Source organism: Rhinoraja longicauda, chromosome 4 (genome assembly GCF_053455715.1).
Source record: "Rhinoraja longicauda isolate Sanriku21f chromosome 4, sRhiLon1.1, whole genome shotgun sequence".
Classification (NCBI taxonomy): domain Eukaryota; kingdom Metazoa; phylum Chordata; class Chondrichthyes; order Rajiformes; family Arhynchobatidae; genus Rhinoraja; species Rhinoraja longicauda.
This window is the reverse complement of record NC_135956.1, coordinates 75,784,458-75,802,934: the sequence shown is the minus strand read 5'-3', so window position 1 is coordinate 75,802,934 and position 18,477 is coordinate 75,784,458. Positions and strand designations below refer to the sequence as shown.

The window sequence follows — 18,477 nt, the reverse complement described above, 5'->3', positions numbered from 1 at the left end:
TCTGCCATTATTTTAGCTCTCTGTCGAAAAATAACACGTTTTCCACATATTTTCGTCGATATAACACTTAGCAAAATAGATTGTTATTGAAAACTCCCGTGCCTTTAATGTAAAGGTCGACATTCAGATGGGAAGTAGCAATGTAGCTCAACTCAAAAGTAAACAGAATGAAAATTGTGTTTGCTAACAATATAATTTGATATTTATTTTTCAGTTAGATTACATCATCCTTACAATACTGCAGCGAATATTAAGGCAATGTAAATATACGTGACATCAATTATGCTTACATAGCTTAAATAACTTCGAGTCGTTGCGATTAATTGAGCACCCTTTGCATTGATTTCTGTGGCAGTAAAATATACATCACTGTCTTTTTTTAAACTCGATATTTTTCCATTTGGCTGTAAAATGTAAATTAGACCACTTTGATCTTTGCGCATTTTTTAATGTTTAAAAGTAAACTGCGCTGGACGCAGATTGGGATGCGACCACTTTAAGAGAGTTGGCGTAGGAGTCCTATTACTTGTTAGTGAGCGGTGGCTACACGGTGATTAATTGGCCCTCAGAGTAGCGACTGTCAGCGCTTTGAGCTGTCAACGACTGGCTCCAGGGGCAGCAGGGAGTTCATTCAGGTGTGCACTCAACGCTCTTCTCCACCAAAGCTCGAAGCCGAAATCATTACCACCGTTGCTTTATAAGAAGGTTCGTCTTAGGGGATAGAAAGAGCCCACTCCTGCATTTTAAAACAAGGATAACACGCTTGGACATGGAGAACTTTCACAGCGACTGATTCACCCCAAACAACATATTCTACAATCAGCACTGGATTCGTGCAAGAAGGTAATTTTAAAACTCTATGTAACACGTTAGCACGCGTCTCCGTTTACAGATAAAATCGCCATATGTACAGCATTGGTTTATTCTGCTCTGCAGCAGAAACAAACCAGGGCGCCATGTATAGAACGCCAAATACAAGTTTGGTAGTGCACAGATTTAAGACACACGGAATTTCTTCATTTTTTCAAAATATTTACAGATCGCTGGAACCATTGGCGCAGCTTAAAGATTTGGTGGATGATATGACAAACTGTTGATTTTGCAACTGGTTATTGGAGTATGTCTTAATTTATTGTTGTAACTTTCTTTACTGCAAAACAAAACTATATATGTTTGGAACATTGGCTAAATTTGATACTTACATACCAAAATGATGATCGAGAGACTGCAGATGCTGGGATCTGGAGCGAAAAAAACAAGCTGTTGGGGGAACCCAGCGGACCAGGCGGCATCTCTGGAGGCAAAGGGCACCCAATTAATCGCAACTACTGAGTTATTTGATACGCCATTCCTCACAATACCTCAAAGCACAATTCGTCAAGCGTATATGTATGATCGACTTTATTGCTGACGTAGTATCCTAAAGAAACTCTTATGCGTTAGCAGACTTCTAGCACGTCACAATTTCGAAAACACTTTAAAATGAGATTTAATGTATTTATTTTTCAGGTTGACACTTACCTATGACCATTGCGTTTGTCCCGGGGAATGGTTCAGCCTAAAAAAAGTCCAATGGATTCTGCAGCTGTTCCAAAGGTCGTAATCGAGGATAGTCCAAGTTCCAGCCCCAGACCCAGCCCCTGTCCGGATTCCGATTCTATAACCTGTCCCACGCGAAAGCACTCTGAATTGCGATCTCGTCCGAAAATGGTTCGCATCAGGGGCAGGCCTGCAGCAGCGAACGCAGCGCGGGAGCGGAGCAGAGTACAGACCCTGCGACATGCTTTCTTAGAGCTGCAAAAAACTCTACCGTCAGTTCCTCCGGACACTAAACTGTCGAAACTGGATGTCCTAATCCTAGCAACCACCTATATTGCACATCTAACCCGCACCCTGGAAGAAAGTTTGGAGGAAGGAGAAGGTCGGAGATCTGCTGAGTTAATGCATTCCCTCAAGGTGGACGGATATCTGCATCCGGTCAAAGTAGGAGCAATGCCTCTTTATTGTGAAAATATTTTAAATAATTGTTTCGCTTAAATAATCTGCCCCTTCTAAATATCAATTGCAATTGTATAGTTTCTATAAACAGTAACATTTCGAACATACTTTGAGCCTTCAATATTTTAACACTCATTTAAAAACGATCATTCAAGAAATGTTATAAATTCAAATACATGTCGAATAATTTTTCATTCCATTATCATATATGATCTCGTTTTGTTAAACGGTCAACCATGCGATTGGTGCGACGAGCAGTCCGTTTTGATAAATTGATTGGTGGCAGATTCCGAATGAATGAAATCACCCAGAACACAGAAGAAAAACTGCGTAATTTCCAATGGTTTGCAATGCAAACTATTGTAGAGAAGAAAAATCCTCCCTAGCTCCCGTGTACAGTGAAGCACACCTTTAAAAATAAACTCACGTTTCACTTTCCGGCTTTCTTAAATTAAATTGTCAACTGCTCACAACAAATCGACATCTTGAAAACTAACTGTTAAACTTTTTGCAGGCTAGTACTGAAGTCATAGTATTGAGTTTTTAATCTAACAATTGCTGGACATTCTTTGACTGTTTCAGTTATGGACTCAAACTCTACGGTTTTTTTTAGGTACTCCTAGATTCGAATAGCTGGAAATGAAAGTATCAATCCCTAAAATGTCCACTTTCTAAGAAATCTGGTTTTAAGATGCGCCCAGATTTAAAATGAGAAATGAGAGCCGAAAACTGGACAGAAAATATTTGAGAAAACAAAATAATATTTTTTTTAAAACGAAGATAATCTAATATCCAACACCAAAGTATTACTGCCTTACCGGTCATAGATTTGATTTTCAACACAATCCCAATTGCCATTGCGAATAGTTTTAGTTTGTAGTTAACGCTAATGCATTAAAAAAAGATTGAGGTAAACTAAAGGGAGATAGTAAAAAATGTTGCAATTCCAATATTGCGGGAGTATTTTGTCGCACGTTTTTTAAATTTTATCGGTCTGTATAGATCAGGGTAAATGTTGCGCGTAACGTTATTCTTCTACTTTAATCTTACAACAGTTTAAATCCATTACAACCATTTGTGCAGTATTACTGAAAGCACTGACCATTGTTTAAATTACAGTCTGCTAACACTTGCATCAATCGTAATTTAAAATACAAATGACATGTAACATAAAACGTTTTCAAATAATTACGACTGAAAAACTAAACTAAAAAACACACACACAAATTATCATGGCGATTCCTTGCTGAGGATGCACTTATTCCTCACGCATATCTGAATCGGGGAAATTGTAAATATTACTCGGAAACACGGCTCCAATATGTAAAAATCAACTTCCAAAATGAGTAACGTCGGCAATATGTTTTTAGAATTTAAACACTGATATAACGGATGACTGTAATTGCAATACATTGAATCGGTAATATCTCAATTGTAATTTTGTATTTGAATTGGTCCGGTGTAAACAATAATCTCAACGCCTCCCCAAAACACAATTGTCGTGCATGGTGTCGAGGGCATGCAGGACAGTTTGGTAGGTTTCCTCTGTGGAACCCCATTTAGTTGAAAATCGGTGAAAAGCAAAATGCTTGACCAATAAAAAGTAAAAAGCGTTTTAAGTTTGACAAGCGTTCCGATTTTAAACCGCCGATTTATATTGTATATTTCTTTAAAAAAATGAAAGTTGGACCAGCAAGCATTATAAATATTTATCTTCCTTCATGAATTTCAGAAATGGCCAATGCGATCCAGGTTGTATGTCGGTGCAACGGGACAGTTTCTGAATTCGGGTCAATCGGAGATTCAAACTCAAGCAAAGACGACCAACCCCGACCCCGTCTAAACAAGAGACTGCCTAAAAACTCAGCGCACGGCTTCTAACGCTAATTGTCGAACCAAAGTCACATTGGATTTTCTTGACTGACCTTTTTGAAATGTAAATGAACATTATCAAGATACAGATATTCACCGAAATAAGTAAACATATATATACGGTAATTGAAGAGAATTATTCAAATGAATGTGATGGAGTGGGAGTTGATCTAAAAATATCGTTTAATTTTAAATGTATGAAAAACATGAACATATTTCGCGATTAACTAATAAACCAAGCGTTATTTGTGAAATGTTTAAAGAATGCGTGCCGGAGACCTTTCAGTGAAGTCCGACGTAATGACATTGAAGCACCGGCGCTTCAACTTTGAGAAGTGAGGAAGTTGACATTTTCAGTTCAAGTGTTTACTGCTTCTGGTGCTGAAAGGCTTGAGTCGCGTTGCTGGGATTGAAAGCTCGGCTCGATTAATCGGCTATGCACTTTCAATTCAAATAGGTTTGCACTAAAATCAGGAATGAATAGCAAAGTAACTAACGTTGTGCGCAGCTGGACGTGCGCACTTTGATTATTGAAACTTTTAAAACGTACTCGGTTCTCAATCATCTTCGAAATGATTGAAATTTTTGTGAAACTATCCAGCGGTCAACCAGCCTAGCTAACAGATTTATACCAAACTGTTACATAATTGAAATTAATCAAAATCATGCGTACAATATGTTAGTTAACCTGACCACCCTTATACCATGGGGAATAATAAGCACATATTAACACTGAACTACATATTCTTTTGTTTTAAAATGATTTGCGATATCCAAAATTATCCACATTTTTGGAAGGATCATTTATGCTGGTATTTATCTTACTGTATTGATCTAAAATAAAATATCCATCCATTTATTTAAATTGTCTGATTCATCATTTCAATTTTGCGTAAGCAACCATATCAATATTTACAGCAATTATTGATGGAAAAATCTTGGTTTAATTATTTGCCGTATTCAATGGGAGAAGGTAATGTCAGATATTTTCAGAAGTATATTTATATTTTCACACTCACACCTACACTTTGTATTATTTTAATAGATAATCTTAATGATCTAAATTGCACAAAATCGGGTTGGATTGAATTTATGTATCAAATTTGATGGGTTTGCCAGAAATATTCATGTCAGAAATAAACTTACTATGTGCTCATTTGATTGTGAAAATTTCCTTAAGGTTACTACTTATTTTATTAGGAAATGCAAAGAAAAAGACCAATAGTACACAGACAGAAACTATCTTGAAAGGTACTCCGCACAAAAGTATAAATCTAATTTATAGTTACCTTTTTTATTTTCGTAGACTTAAAACTTATAATTGTGTATAAAGGTACTGCAGATGTTGGTTTAAACCGAAGAAAGGCACAAAAAGCTGGAGTAACTCACCAGGACAGACAGCATCTCTGGAGAGAAGGAATGGGTGACGTTTCAGGTGACACAAAAAGCTTGGCTTGTTTCAGTTACATTGATGCTGCCTGTCCCACTGAGTTACTCCAGCTTTTTGTGTAAAACTTACAATTGTTTGAAATATTGTGCTTTGCTCCTGATTGCCTAAACTTTGCACTAATTATTACATCTCAAATTCTCAGGAAAAATGCTTTTCAGGAGACTACTAAATCAGAGGGCACAATATTGGGAGTAATATACTAGTGTACAATAAGGACTGATTTACAGACATAAAACATAGATTATGCTGGGAGATTGTCATTTTAGCAGGATGTCACGGAGATCAGTGTGGTGGCCTCAGCTGTTCACAATCTAAACTAATGAATTGAATGAAGGGGGTCATGCAATATATCCAAGTATGTTGATGATACAAATCTGCTTGACAGGATGAGTTCTGAGGAGAATGCACCGAGGCTTTAGGGGGACATGTACAGCTTAAGTGAATGGACAAGCAGATGGAATATAATGTAGAAAAATATCTATGTTGGTAGGAAAAAATAGAAAGACTACTCAGTTGAATAAATGTGAGCAATCCAAAAGTATTGATGTTGCGATGCCCTTACACCCAAATTACTGAAATGTATCTTGCAGAACAAGTAATACTTAGGAAGATAAATAGCACATTGGTTTATATCATGAGAATTTCAGAACAAAGGACATCCTACTAAAATTAAATATGGCTGAAGTGAGATCACACAGGGAATATTATGAATGGGCCTGGTCTCTAAGGAAGAATGTACTGGAAATAGAGGGAGTGTAGCAAAAGTTCAGATTAAATCTACCATCCCAAGAATCAATGTAAGAGGATATGTTAAGTAGATAGAGCTTATATTTTATTGAGTTAAAAAAAAAATCAAAATATTAAAAAAATCATAAGGGCTTGACAGAGTAGATACAGAGATAGGAGATGATATTTTTTTCTCAGCTGGGGTCTAAAGCTAGTGGACACATTTCAAAATAATGGATTCGACATTTAAAACACCAATGAGAAGATATTTCTACAAGCTTTGGAGTTCTCCACACAAAGAGTTATGGAGGCTCAGTTGCGAACATATTCTAAGTAGAAATCAATCTATAGTCTTTTTAATTGCATTGTTTTTACATAAACTGTATCAATTTGTCTTTTTGTACTTCTAAGTTTTTGCAAACTGTAAAGCTGGTTCTCGTTCTCACATTATTAAAACTAGTGTCTGGTCCATTATCAATATAGAAGGGATTAGAATAATGAAAGACATAGATTGGATGTAGAAGGGATGTTTCCACTGGTGGGAGCATCTAGGACCAGAGGTCATAACCTCAGAATTAAGGGGTGCTCTTTTAGAAAGGAGGTGAGGAAGAACTTCTTTAGTCAGAGGGTAATTAATCCGTGGAACTCATTGCCACAGAGGGCTGTGAAGGCCTAGTCAGTGGATATTTTTAAGGCAGAGATGGACAAATTCTTGATTAGAATGGGTGTCAAAGGTTATGGGGAGAAGGCAGGAAAATGGGATTAGGAGGCAGCGATCAGCCATGATTGAGTGCACTTGATTTGCCGAATGGTCTAATTCTACTCCTTTAACTTAACATAGAAAATAGGTGCAGGAGTGGGCCATACGGCCCTTCAAGCCAGCACCGCCATTCAATATGATCATCCTAAATAGTACCCCATTCCTATTTTCTCCCCATATCCCTTGATTCCGTTAACTTGTGAAGGGCTTAATAGCCTTAAGTATGTTGGTTTCTCCAGTCATTGCACTGATAGGGAAATATACTCATGTATATTGATATAACTTTTAAATAGATATTATCATTTAAAGATTAAAATGAAGTTGAACAAAATCATATTAGATTAAATTAAATCTGCTATGGATAGCTGAGCAAATAATACTGTTGCCGAAACACAGCGAGTCAACATCTGTGGAGGGAAATGGACAGACAACATTTTGGGTCAGGACCCGTCTTCAGAACTGCTTAAGAGTCCTGCATTGGCACTCTCTTGTATCTCCATTATATTTCTATGGATAGCTGTCTGTCTAAGATGTACACATAAAAATATCCAGACGTTTTAATCTACATCTTCTAGGCCAGTCCTTTGGAATGAGGATGACTTGTTTTCACCTCCAATTCTGTGGATTCCGAGGTGACTGATGAGGCTTGAGGTGGGACAGGAGGTGCTTGATGGGAAGCTGATGGGTTTTGAGGGTGGTGAGCTCCTTCCACTTGTTAGCAGTTATATGTTGGGAATTCTCATGTTTTCAATGAGGCGGAGAATTTACGAGTCTCTATCCTGTCCATGTGCTAATCTCTTGCAGAAATTAGATTAGGTAGTCTATTTTGCAAGTTTTGTTTCATGCATGAAAACATGACCTGCCTGTCAGGGCTGATTGAGTGTCAATGATGTGGAAGTTGGCCTAGAGGGTCCACTGAGAATAGTTTACCTGCGCAGCTTTTGGAGATGAAGGATTTTGCAAAGGCAGCGTTGACAGAATCTCTAACCTTTGAGGTGCCTGCTGCAAATTATCCATGTCTCAGAAGCATTCAGCAGGAGAGATATCACCACAGCCCGCCAGACATGATCTTTGATAAACACAAAATGCTGGAGTAACTCAGTAGGACAGGCAGCATCTGTGGAGAGAAGGAATGAGTGACGTTTCAGGTCGAGGCCCTTCTTCAGACTAGTCAGGGTAAAGGAAAACGGGAGATATAGACATTGATGTAGAGAGATATAGAACAAATGAATGCACAGAGAAGGAGCAGCGAGAGAGGATGTTGCAGAATTCCCGTCGGAGAGAGGAGAACCTCTTCAAAGTAGACATACCTTGAGGTGATTTCACAGTGGAGCAGATTAAATGTGTAGGAAGGAACTGCTCCTGATTAGAGATCGTTATCTTAAGTTTTCCTCAGACGACCAAAGACTGTGCTCATGCAGACAATGGTGAATATAATCATCAATATCTGCCTGAATTTATTTATATTTTCCAGCATGTCATCATGGTGTGCAGCTGGGGACTGCTTGTAGTTGACCTTAAGGATAAGGCCCATTCCCTTAAATCCTTCAGTAAATTAGTTGACAATGACTTAGACCTTCAAATAACAGAGTCATAAAATATACGCTACACAAGCATAATCTGTGAAATGCAGTTTGTTGATTAAAGTTGACCCTCCTTTGTCTGAAGAAGGGTCTCGACCCAAAACGTCACCCATTCCTTCTCTTCTGAGATGCTGCCTGCCCTGCTGAGTTACTCCAGCATTTTGTGAATAAATACCTTCGATTTGTACCAGCATCTGCAGTTATTTTCCTACACTCCTTTATACTGAAGTGGAGTTAACAGATTAAACAGTTGTTCGTTTGTTTTGTAGATTAACCACTTCTACAGAGAAGCTAAAACCAGGCCACATGGGGCTGGGGAAAGATAAGGTTGGAGGCTGTGGAGGGAAGACAGCCGGAAATGATAAAATCAGAAATGGTCTGAGAGATTATATCCTGGTGCTCATCTGTGGGGTCATGTGGTAGTTAATAATTGGAGGTTTGAAAATTCAATATTCATACAGTTGGGTTGTAAGTTACCTAACTTATGTTGCTGCTCCTCCATTTTGTTGGGTATGAGAGGAGATTAAGGACAGAAAGATCTGTATGGAAATGGGAAGGGGAGTTAAACAGTTAGGAACTGGGAGATCCAACAGGCCTTGGTGGACAGAGCACAAGTGTTAGCAGAAACAGTTGCCTAGCCTGCACTTGGTCTCCCCAATATCTTGGCCATACCAGAAGCATTGAATGCAATAGAAACAGTGCATCTGAACATCAGTCTCAACTGGAATAGTTCATGGGGTCCCTGGATGGATGTGAGGCAGGAGCTGTAGAGACAGTTCTTACACCTCCAATGGTTACCAGTGTAAATTCCTGGGGATGGTGCAGGTTGGGTGAGAATGGATGAGTGAACCATGGAGTTAAGGGAGTGGTCTCTACTGAAAGTGGAATGCAGTGGAGATGGGAAGATGTGACTGGGTTGTGTTCAATACTATCTACAGATTCAGGCAAACAAGAGTAGAGCAGTTACCATGACAGGTGAGATGCATCCAGTCAGAAAACATTCTATATAATCTGTTGAGTTTTGAGAGAATCTTACAGGGCGTGTCAAATCTTCTCAGGCATTTAAGACTCTTTCTCATCATTGCTCTTCTGTGACAGATGCTGTCTGACGTGCTGGGTTACTCCAGCATTTTATGTCTATCTTCTATCTCTCCTATATTATCATCACTTCTATTTGTAATAAAGTATCTTTCCGTTTTATCATGGCTGTTTCCAACTGCTTATCCTACATTACCATCAGTAATGTCAGTTAAAAAAATCCTCCCAGATTACCGGAAGTAATAACAGGAAATAACGTACTCCCATTCTTACCATCAACAATACAATTGCTTGTGACAGATTTGTTCATCTGGATTATCACCAGTAATGATAGTAACAAACTGCCCCTCACATATTACTCTAGTTAGTAGAACATTTCCTTAATTACCAACAGTAATAATAGTAACCAACCGGGATGCTATTTTGTCATCCATACAAGTAGTAAATGGCCCGCTCCCTACATTACTATCAGAAGATCTGATACTGTCCGAAGAAGGGTCTCGACCTGAACCGTCACCCATTTCTTCTCTCCAGAGATGCTGCCTGTTCCGCTGAGTTACTCTAGCATTTTGTGTCCATCTTTGATGTTACGATCAGTAATACTGGCAATAGGCCACTCCGATCGACACAAGTAATAACTGCACTGGACCCACTGTCCTACATTACCACGAACACGGTCCTAAATTACCACAAACATTGTCCTACATTACCACAAGCACTGTCCTACATTACCATGGGTAAGGTCAGGATAAGAGTAGAATTAGACCATTCGGCCCATCAGGTCTACTCCGCCATTCAATCATGGCTGATCTATTTCTCCCTCCTAACCCTATTCTCCTGCCTCCTCCCCATAACCTCTGACACCTGTATTAATTAAGAATTTAGTGCTATCTTAAATTTATGTACTGCGCGACATTACCATGAGTACGGTCCTAAATTAAATGTACTACATTACTGCGAGCACTGTCCTGTCCTACATTACCGCGAGTACCGTCCCGTATTACCGCGAGCACTTGTCCTACATTACCTCGAGCACCTGTCCTACTTTACCGTGAGTACTGTCCTACATTAGGGCGAGTACCTGTCCTACATCACCGCGAGCACTGTCTTACATTACCGCAAGCACCTGTCCTACATTACCGCGAGTACCTGTCCTACATTACCGCGAGCACCTGTCCTACATTACCGCGAGTACTGTCCTACTTTACCGCAAGTACTGTCCCACATTACCGCGAGCACCTGTCCTACGTTACCGCGAGCACCTGTCCTACGTTACCGCGAGCACTGTCCTACGTTACCGCGAGCACTGTCCTACATTACCGCGAGCACTGTCCTACATTACCGCGAGTACTGTCCTACATTACCGCGAGCACCTGTCCTACGTTACCGCGAGTACTGTCCTACGTTACCGCGAGTACTGTCCTACGTTACCGCGAGTACTGTCCTACGTTACCGCGAGTACTGTCCTACGTTACCGCGAGTACTGTCCTACGTTACCGCGAGTACTGTCCTACGTTACCGCGAGTACTGTCCTACATTACCGCGAGCACCTGTCCTACATTACCGCGAGTACTGTCCAACGTTACCGCGAGTACTGTCCTACGTTATCGCGAGTACTGTCCTACTTTACCGCGAGTACTGTCCTACGTTACCGCGAGCACTGTCCTACGTTACCGCGAGTACTGTCCTACGTTACCGCGAGCACTGTCCTACGCTACCGCGAGCACCTGTCCTACGTTACCGCGAGCACCTGTCATACATTACCGCGAGCACTGTCCTACGTTCCCGCGAGCACTGTCTTACATTACCGCGAGTACTGTCCTACATTACCGCGAGTACTGTCCTACAAACATTACCGCGAGCACTGTCCTACGTTATCGCGAGTACTGTCCTACATTACCGCGAGTACTGTCCTACAAACATTACCGCGAGTACTGTCCTACAAACTTTACCGCGAGCACTGTCCTACGTTATCGCGAGTACTGTCCTACAAACTTTACCAGGAGCACTGTCCTACTTTATCGCGAGTACTGTCCTACATTACCGCGAGTACTGTTGTACAAGAGTAATTTGAGTAACAAACGGCACTCTCTCTACATTACCAATCACGGCAGCAGTGCGCCGCTCTCGGTCCAATGGCGAGGCTGTTGCTCGGGTTGCGGCTGCGCGCGCGCGCCCGCGGCCTCCACCACGCGGGCGAACGTTAGCGTCCGTAACGGTGGCGCGGCCGCTTCCCGCGTGCTGGCCTTTGTCCCGGGCGGACGGCAATGGTTCCCCGGTCAGCATCGGTATCCATCGTCGAGTTCATGCAGCCAACACGACCTCTGGTCGCCCACAGACCAGGCTCTGATGCGTCTTATCTTCCCGGGGCCAGAAAACTTCGACGTGGCGCCTTCACGTGCACCGGGGCCGGCTCTGGGCCGCAACAGATGCAGAGCGACCGAGAAAACGTGCTGAATCGGTAACTAAATCCTTCCTACAATTGCCTTCCTATAAAAACTGAGCTGAAAATGTTCCTCTTTATAAATTCAAACCACTTTATATCATCTGGCTGATGGGCCGAGTTGATGGCCAGATTAATAGTTCCTTTCACTGAAATCTGAATCACGCCTCGTGTCTGATTAAAATGAACTCGTTCCATTCTCCGGAATAATACAAAGTACACGAAAGTTATTAAACACTTTTTTTTAAAGATCAGCTTCCTGAGCGTAAATTCGCAATTAATTAATTGTGCTCGGAAACAAAGTAACTTGAAAATCAAAGTATTAAACCCAATTCAATAAGCTTTAATCTGCAAAATGTTATTATTTTTCAAATTTTATTCTATTATTTCTGTTGAATGTTGACTTTTACTGAGCTTGCTAAATCTTCCGTTTTAAAACCATAATCTTCAGATCTGTGAAGGATTTTTAGAAATCGATTGATTGAAAGTTACAGCGTGGAAACAAGGCCCACACCGAATCCACGCCGACCGTCGATCATCCCGTTCAGAGTAGTTCAAGGTTATCCCACTTTCGCATCCACTCATCATTACACGTGAGGGGTAAACGTTAATTAACCTACAAACCCACACGTCTTCGGGGTGTCGTAAGGGGTGAACGTTAATTGACCTACAAACCCACACGTCTTCGGGGGTGTTGAGGGCAACCAGAGCACACACAGGAAACCCACGCGGTCACAGGGAGAACGTGCAAACTCCACACAGACAACTAGTGTAGGAAAAAAACTGCAGATGTTGGTTTAAATCGAAGGTGGACACAAAATGCTGGAGTAACTCAGCGGGAGAGAAGGAATGGGCGACGTTTCGGGTCGAGAGCCTTCTTCAGACTGAAGGGTCGAGACCTGAAACGTCACCCATTTCTTCTCTCCCGAGATGCTGCCTGACCCGCTGAGTTACTCCAGTTTTTTAGATTTAGACATACAGCGCGGAATCAGGCCCTTCGGCCCACCGGGCCCACGCCGCCCAGCGACCCCTATCCTACACCCTTGGTACAATTTTTACAGCCAATTAACCTACATACCTGTACGTCTTTGGAATGTGGGGGGAAACCGAAGATCTCGGAGAAAACCCACGCAGGTCACGGGGAGAACGTGCAAATTCCGTTCAGACGGCGCCCGTAGTCAGGATCGAACCTGAGTCTCCGGCGCTGCATTCGCTGTAAGGCAGCAACTCTACCGCTGCGCCACCCGTTTTGTGTCTACCTTCCACACAGACAACCCCGGCGGTCAGACTCGAACCTGGGTCTCTGGTGCGGTGAGGCAGCAGCTCTACCAAGTGCACCACGATGTTGCCCATTCTGATAACCAAATTGTTATTATTTTTTGCTAACTTTATGGATAGAGCAGAAAACTGAAATGAGAACAGGAAATGCTGGATAACCAAGTTTTCTTTGACAAAATTACATTGCATAATTTGAGATACCAGTTTTTAAATTTCATATTTTCAACATTCACTGCATCTTCCGATGATGATAGATTTGCACTTGCACTTACTCCAAATTGATCCTTTCTTAATTGTTTTACCATACCTCCCCTTTCCAATCCCATGCTGTTAAGAACGAGGAAACTCGGCTTGCAGTTTGTGCTTTGTCATAACTGTGCTCTCTCATTTGGTAAGCATTTGAAAGCTGGTCAAGATGTTTTCAGGGAACAGCGATCACAATAAAATACAAGTTTTATATTAAAATGGAAAGTGATTTAATTCAGTCTGAAAGTAGTTTAAAAATGAATACTGCAAACTACAAAGAAAGGTGTGAGTTAGCTACAATGGATTGGTTAATTACATTAAAAGGTGTGGCAGTAAATAACCAACATTTAAAGAATTAATGTACAGTTTATGACTGACAGCATCAAGAAATTTAAAGTCATACTAGACCAAGTGGACCCGTTGGGCCTAAAGCTCTCCTGCATTGGTGCAGCACCCTCTGCTCCCCTCCCCCCTCTGCTCCCCTCCTTCCTCTGCCTCCCTCCGCTCCCCCTCCCCCCACTCAACCCCCCTTATCCCCCCTCTCCACTTCTCCCCCCCACTCCATCCCCCTTATCCCCCACCCTGACCCCCCCCCCCCCCTCCCTCCTTAGGAGATAGATTTAAACTTTAAAATGTGAATACCTTAAAAAATATTAACACCAATTTCAATGAAACCTCTTCCATTAGCACCAAAGGGACGACGGTGAGTAAGGTGGGCCTAAAACTGTTGCGCTATCGTGTATGGTTTTGGCTGTAGTTCAGGGACAAACAAACGAGAGTTATAGTATATAGATATTAGATCTAATGCAAAGATGTTTAATTTTGCCAGAGAAAAATAGGAAACATTGGAATTCAGAAAAAGAGAGCCATGTCAAAAGAGGACAGGAGAGTGGCAAGAAACATAAAAACATTGTAAGAGCTTCTGGAGGTATGAAAAAAAGTTTTAATTAAATTTAAGATTAGCATAGAAGTACAATTAGTTTTGCTGCTCCAGGGCGCTGATCTAGAGCTCAGATTCTGTCTGTGGAGTTTAACATTCTTCTCATGACCATATGGGTTTCCGCCAGATTCTCCAGTTTCCCCTCACATCCGAAAGTGAATTAATTGGCTACTGTGTGAATTGCTCTGATGGCAATTGTTCTGTATGGACTTGATGGGCCAAATAGCAGTCTTTGTCATTATAACTAACTAATATTGGTCTACATTTGGAGGAAGAAGAAATGGGGAATTAAAAAATGGCAGTAATTAAGCAAATATTCATGGAAAAAATGGAGAGCCTACTGTAGACAGTAGGAAATTACTGGCAGGAGTGAATGAGAAACTGAAAGAAATTTATAATTGTAAAATGTGAAATTAATGTGACTGAAAAGTGATTAATTTCCAATTGCCTCTATCCTAAGGTTTTAAAGGTAGCTATAGAGATAGTGGTTGCCCTGGGTAACATTTTCAGAAATTTTACAAATTCTAGAACAATTCTAAAAAAAATGGCTGCTCGAGCCAGAAGGAGAAAAAATAGGGAACTTCCGATCTTTTAGGATGACATCAATATTAGGGGAAATGCTGGAATCTAGTCATGGAGTACTTGGACCATAATGGGATTGATATGGTTCATGATAGCAAAATCATGTTTGACAAATCTGGTGTGTTGAGCTTGAAGCTTGCATTGAAAAGATATAAACCAAAGTTAAAATTAACGTTCATGATATTTAAGATACTGGTGTGGACTGAGGAGTGGGTAATGAAAAGAAAATGGAAATAAGGCACTTTTCTAGTTTGGGAGACTTACTCGTATTGCAATGATTGCTGCTGGTAATTCAGTTGATTGACTTGTATATGAATGATTTGGATGAGAGGCTTGTGCATTCTTTTTATCACGTTTTGCCGATCTGGATGATAGTCTGGATTGTGAGGAGGGTACAGAGATGCTTTTGATATAGTCGGGTTAAATGGGTAGGGAAGGATATTCCATATCTAATCTCTTGAGAAGGAGGTGGTGACACCTTCTAGAGCTGCTGGTGTGAGTGTTATTTAAAAGAGAGTAAAGGCATTTGAACCCAGTGACGATAAAGCAACTGTAAAACATTTGCCGCTTAGGATGATGTCACTTGGAAGGGAACATGCAGCTGTCGATATCCCGTTGTGTCTCTCTTCTTGTCTTCTTTGGTTATGGTCGTTGTATGTTTGGAAATTGCTGTTGGAATAGTTGTCGCGAGTATCTGCTGTGTGTTTTGTAGATAGAATGTAGCCATGATGCACCAGGGGTCCTTATACTTAATGACGATGAAATCAAGTAGGTTTATTCCTTGTGTTGTTTCACTCGCCTCCTGCTGCAAACCTGGTCTGGCTGCATTTGTTAACAAATGCTTGGTGATGCATATTGAAGTATTATGTCCAGTGTATATTGCTCACTACTCTGCTTCCTCCAATCACTTCCTTCATACCCTCTTCCGGGATGTGCTGCCGTGGTGATTTTACTCTCACTCTTAACTCAATCTCATTTGGTTATTCTGTAATTGCACCTTTAGATTTTTTTTGCACTACTTCAGATTGCAGTACAATCTTTGCACCTTTTGCAATTTTGCATTTGCCACGGTGCAATGAAATTTCTCATTTGTATTTAACTCAGAATAAATATACAGTACATGGCAATGGTAGATGCAACAACTGAATGTGTTTAGTGTTGTGTGTACCAATGTCATGTATGTTTATTCTGAGTTTAATGCAAATGAGGAATTTCATTGCACCATGGTGTATATGACAATAAGATTATCTGAATTATTATTTAGTTTTGAGAAGTACTGACTGGTCAGCTGAAGAACAATGGTGAATAGTAAATAGTAGAGGGTTTCTTTGCCTTAGGAGATGTGGTCCAGCGTCAATCTTAAAGTTCCAGGGGCTGCTCATTCTTGATTATATAATCACTGTATTTCCACTTCCAATTGGTTTGTACAGTTAGTAGCACAGGATGTACATGAGGATTGTGGTGGACGAGTGAATAATGTTGGCTATCAGGTAATGATTCTTTGAATATGTTTCTCAGGCTGTTGTTTGACTAGCCTGAGGTACATTTCCATCATTTATCTCTAGTCTTCAGGTCTTCATGGGAAAGACTTTGCAAGGTTTACTGGAATTGACTTTGATCAGCCTAAATCTGGTGTTGAGGAGGGTGGTCTATCTAGTTTTGAGTGTGGAAATAACAATTCGTAGTGATGTTTGGAGACTATTGGAATCAGTGATGTGGAATATTGGGAAAATAAATCAACTGGTTGAATTATATATTGTACAAAGTAAGATAGTTGTTGCAGGCTGTTCTCATTTCTGCCTCATTGTGGCAGGGATCCCACAGGGCAATGTCATAGGCCCAATCATCTTTAATGGCTTCATCTTAACATTAGAAACATGAATGATCAGAATAGCGTCCATTTCTATTTTCTTCACTGTGGATGAGCAGTACATGCCTTTTACAAACCTGGACAATATTGGGGCTTGGCTGTAAAGATCTAAGTAACATTTGAGAAGTTAGGGACAGGCATTGACCATCTCCAACATTGGTAATCTTTCACCTATATTGCTATTTGATGACATTGTGATTGCCAAATCCACCATCAGCAACATCTTGGGTTTCATCATTGACCACAAACTAGTTACATAACTACTGTGGCACTGAACATACAAGGCTTTTAATTTTCTGCATTCAAAGATTCACCTTTGACTTTCCACGAACAATAAGGTGTTGCAGAGCAATGTAGTGGAACACATTCTACATGCTTAAATGAGTACAGCTCCAACAATCATCTGTCTCATTCAATACAATCTGTTTGATTGGCAGCCCATCGATCGTCTTGAATGCTCATCGCTTCTGCCATCTGACACTGTTTCATATGCAGCATCTACATGATGCTCTGCAGTCACTCAAGATTTTTTTTGATAATACTTCTCGAGCTGTGACATCCACCAAGTCAAGTGACAAGGGCAGCAATTGTATGGAAACATCATCACTTGCTTATCCCTTTCAATTCACATTCACCTTGTCGAATCAAAGGAATCCCACCGCAGAAAGCAAAGAACAAACAACACTTAGCCAAGCCAGACACCTTGGAGGCGATCTATGGGTAACCTGCGCGTTCTTGCCAAAACTTGAGGGTCGCGTGTCTGAATATGATGCGTAAAAGAGTGTTTGATGTCGTTGTGTCGGTAAGACGGAGTTATTAGTTGTGAAAATTGTTTAAGTAACTCCTGATATAGGCCGATGCTGGGTTGGAGGCTGATAAGGTGAGAGATAGTCATTGCCGGACAGCAGATACAGTTCACCTGTGCTTGGGTGCAGTCACCGCTTAAGCGGTGATTTTAAAAAAATCCACCAGCAAAGGGAAGTGTGAGGGCGGTGGCTAGTTTTCCCAAGGGCAGCTGTCGCCTCTACTGCCTGAAACGGGGATGGTTCTGCTGGGCTGCCAAAGCCTCGACTTGTGCAGTGAGTGCTGCAATTTGCTGTTTCTGCTGTGCATTTTCTGGCTTTACTGTTGTTGCATTAACCACAGTCACCTTGGTGGTTGTCTCCATGACACTGTTGGCTGGTTTTGCGAGCTCGTCAATGCTAGCCGATTGAACATACCTATCTGGTGCCCCTGCACCAGAGTAGGCATGCAGCGGAGAAACTTCTGTTTCCAGACATCGCCGTCAATCTTTTCGTCTCCCGACAGCCTGCACCATTTCCGCAGCATTTGTTATGGCCTCCTATCGCTGAGATTATCATCTCCCAGTAGCTCTGAAATGTGGGCTTGCTTCGAGGGCTGCGTTCGCTCCAAGGTAGCGGATTTAAGCACGTCGGCGTCATTTCTTCAGGATTAAGAGCCTCCTGGAGCACGTCTTCTACTTCGCCTGCGATCTGCCCTGGAAGACGAGCTGCTAGGGACCTTAAGGGAGTAAAATCGAGCTTCTAATATTGAAAACCACACTCTGGTGTTGGTTGTAAAAAAAGTTGGGGTGTCGAGTTTTACCTCGTCGACTGACACTGTCCTCCTTATCGTCATACATTTCCTGAGTAAGTGGGATGTTGCGTGTAGCAACGGGGTCACCAGTTGTG

General features: G+C 41.2%; 1 protein-coding gene and 2 long non-coding RNA genes across 3 annotated transcripts in view; 2 read left to right on the top strand and 1 right to left on the bottom strand.

The window, feature by feature from the left end:
• Window positions 1-637: 637 nt before the first annotated feature.
• Window positions 638-11,570, bottom strand: LOC144593205 (uncharacterized). Its single transcript, XR_013547221.1, has 3 exons — window positions 11,530-11,570; window positions 1,203-1,294; window positions 638-736 (listed from the first exon to the last, which is right to left on the bottom strand). It is a non-coding gene; the product is annotated as an uncharacterized LOC144593205 (long non-coding RNA).
• On the top strand, window positions 1,549-3,841 carry tcf24 (transcription factor 24). Its single transcript, XM_078398692.1, has 2 exons — window positions 1,549-1,983; window positions 3,731-3,841. The coding sequence occupies exons 1-2, from the start codon at window positions 1,549-1,551 to the stop codon at window positions 3,839-3,841; spliced, it is 546 nt and encodes a 181-aa protein (XP_078254818.1).
• Window positions 11,571-11,634: 64 nt separating the features above from the next.
• Window positions 11,635-18,477, top strand: part of LOC144593203 (uncharacterized) — a 38,295-nt gene continuing 31,452 nt past the window's right edge. The window contains exon 1 of the long non-coding RNA XR_013547220.1: window positions 11,635-11,888. This is a non-coding gene — a long non-coding RNA (uncharacterized LOC144593203). The remainder of the gene's footprint in view (window positions 11,889-18,477) is intronic.

Bases quoted from the DNA above. Each gene is read 5' to 3' on its own strand.
- tcf24 (XM_078398692.1), top strand. From the start codon at position 1,549: ATGGTTCAGCCTAAAAAAAGTCCAATGGATTCTGCAGCTGTTCCAAAG. The intron at 1,984-3,730 runs GTAGGAGCAATG...CATGAATTTCAG, and splicing joins GATATCTGCATCCGGTCAAA to AAATGGCCAATGCGATCCAG.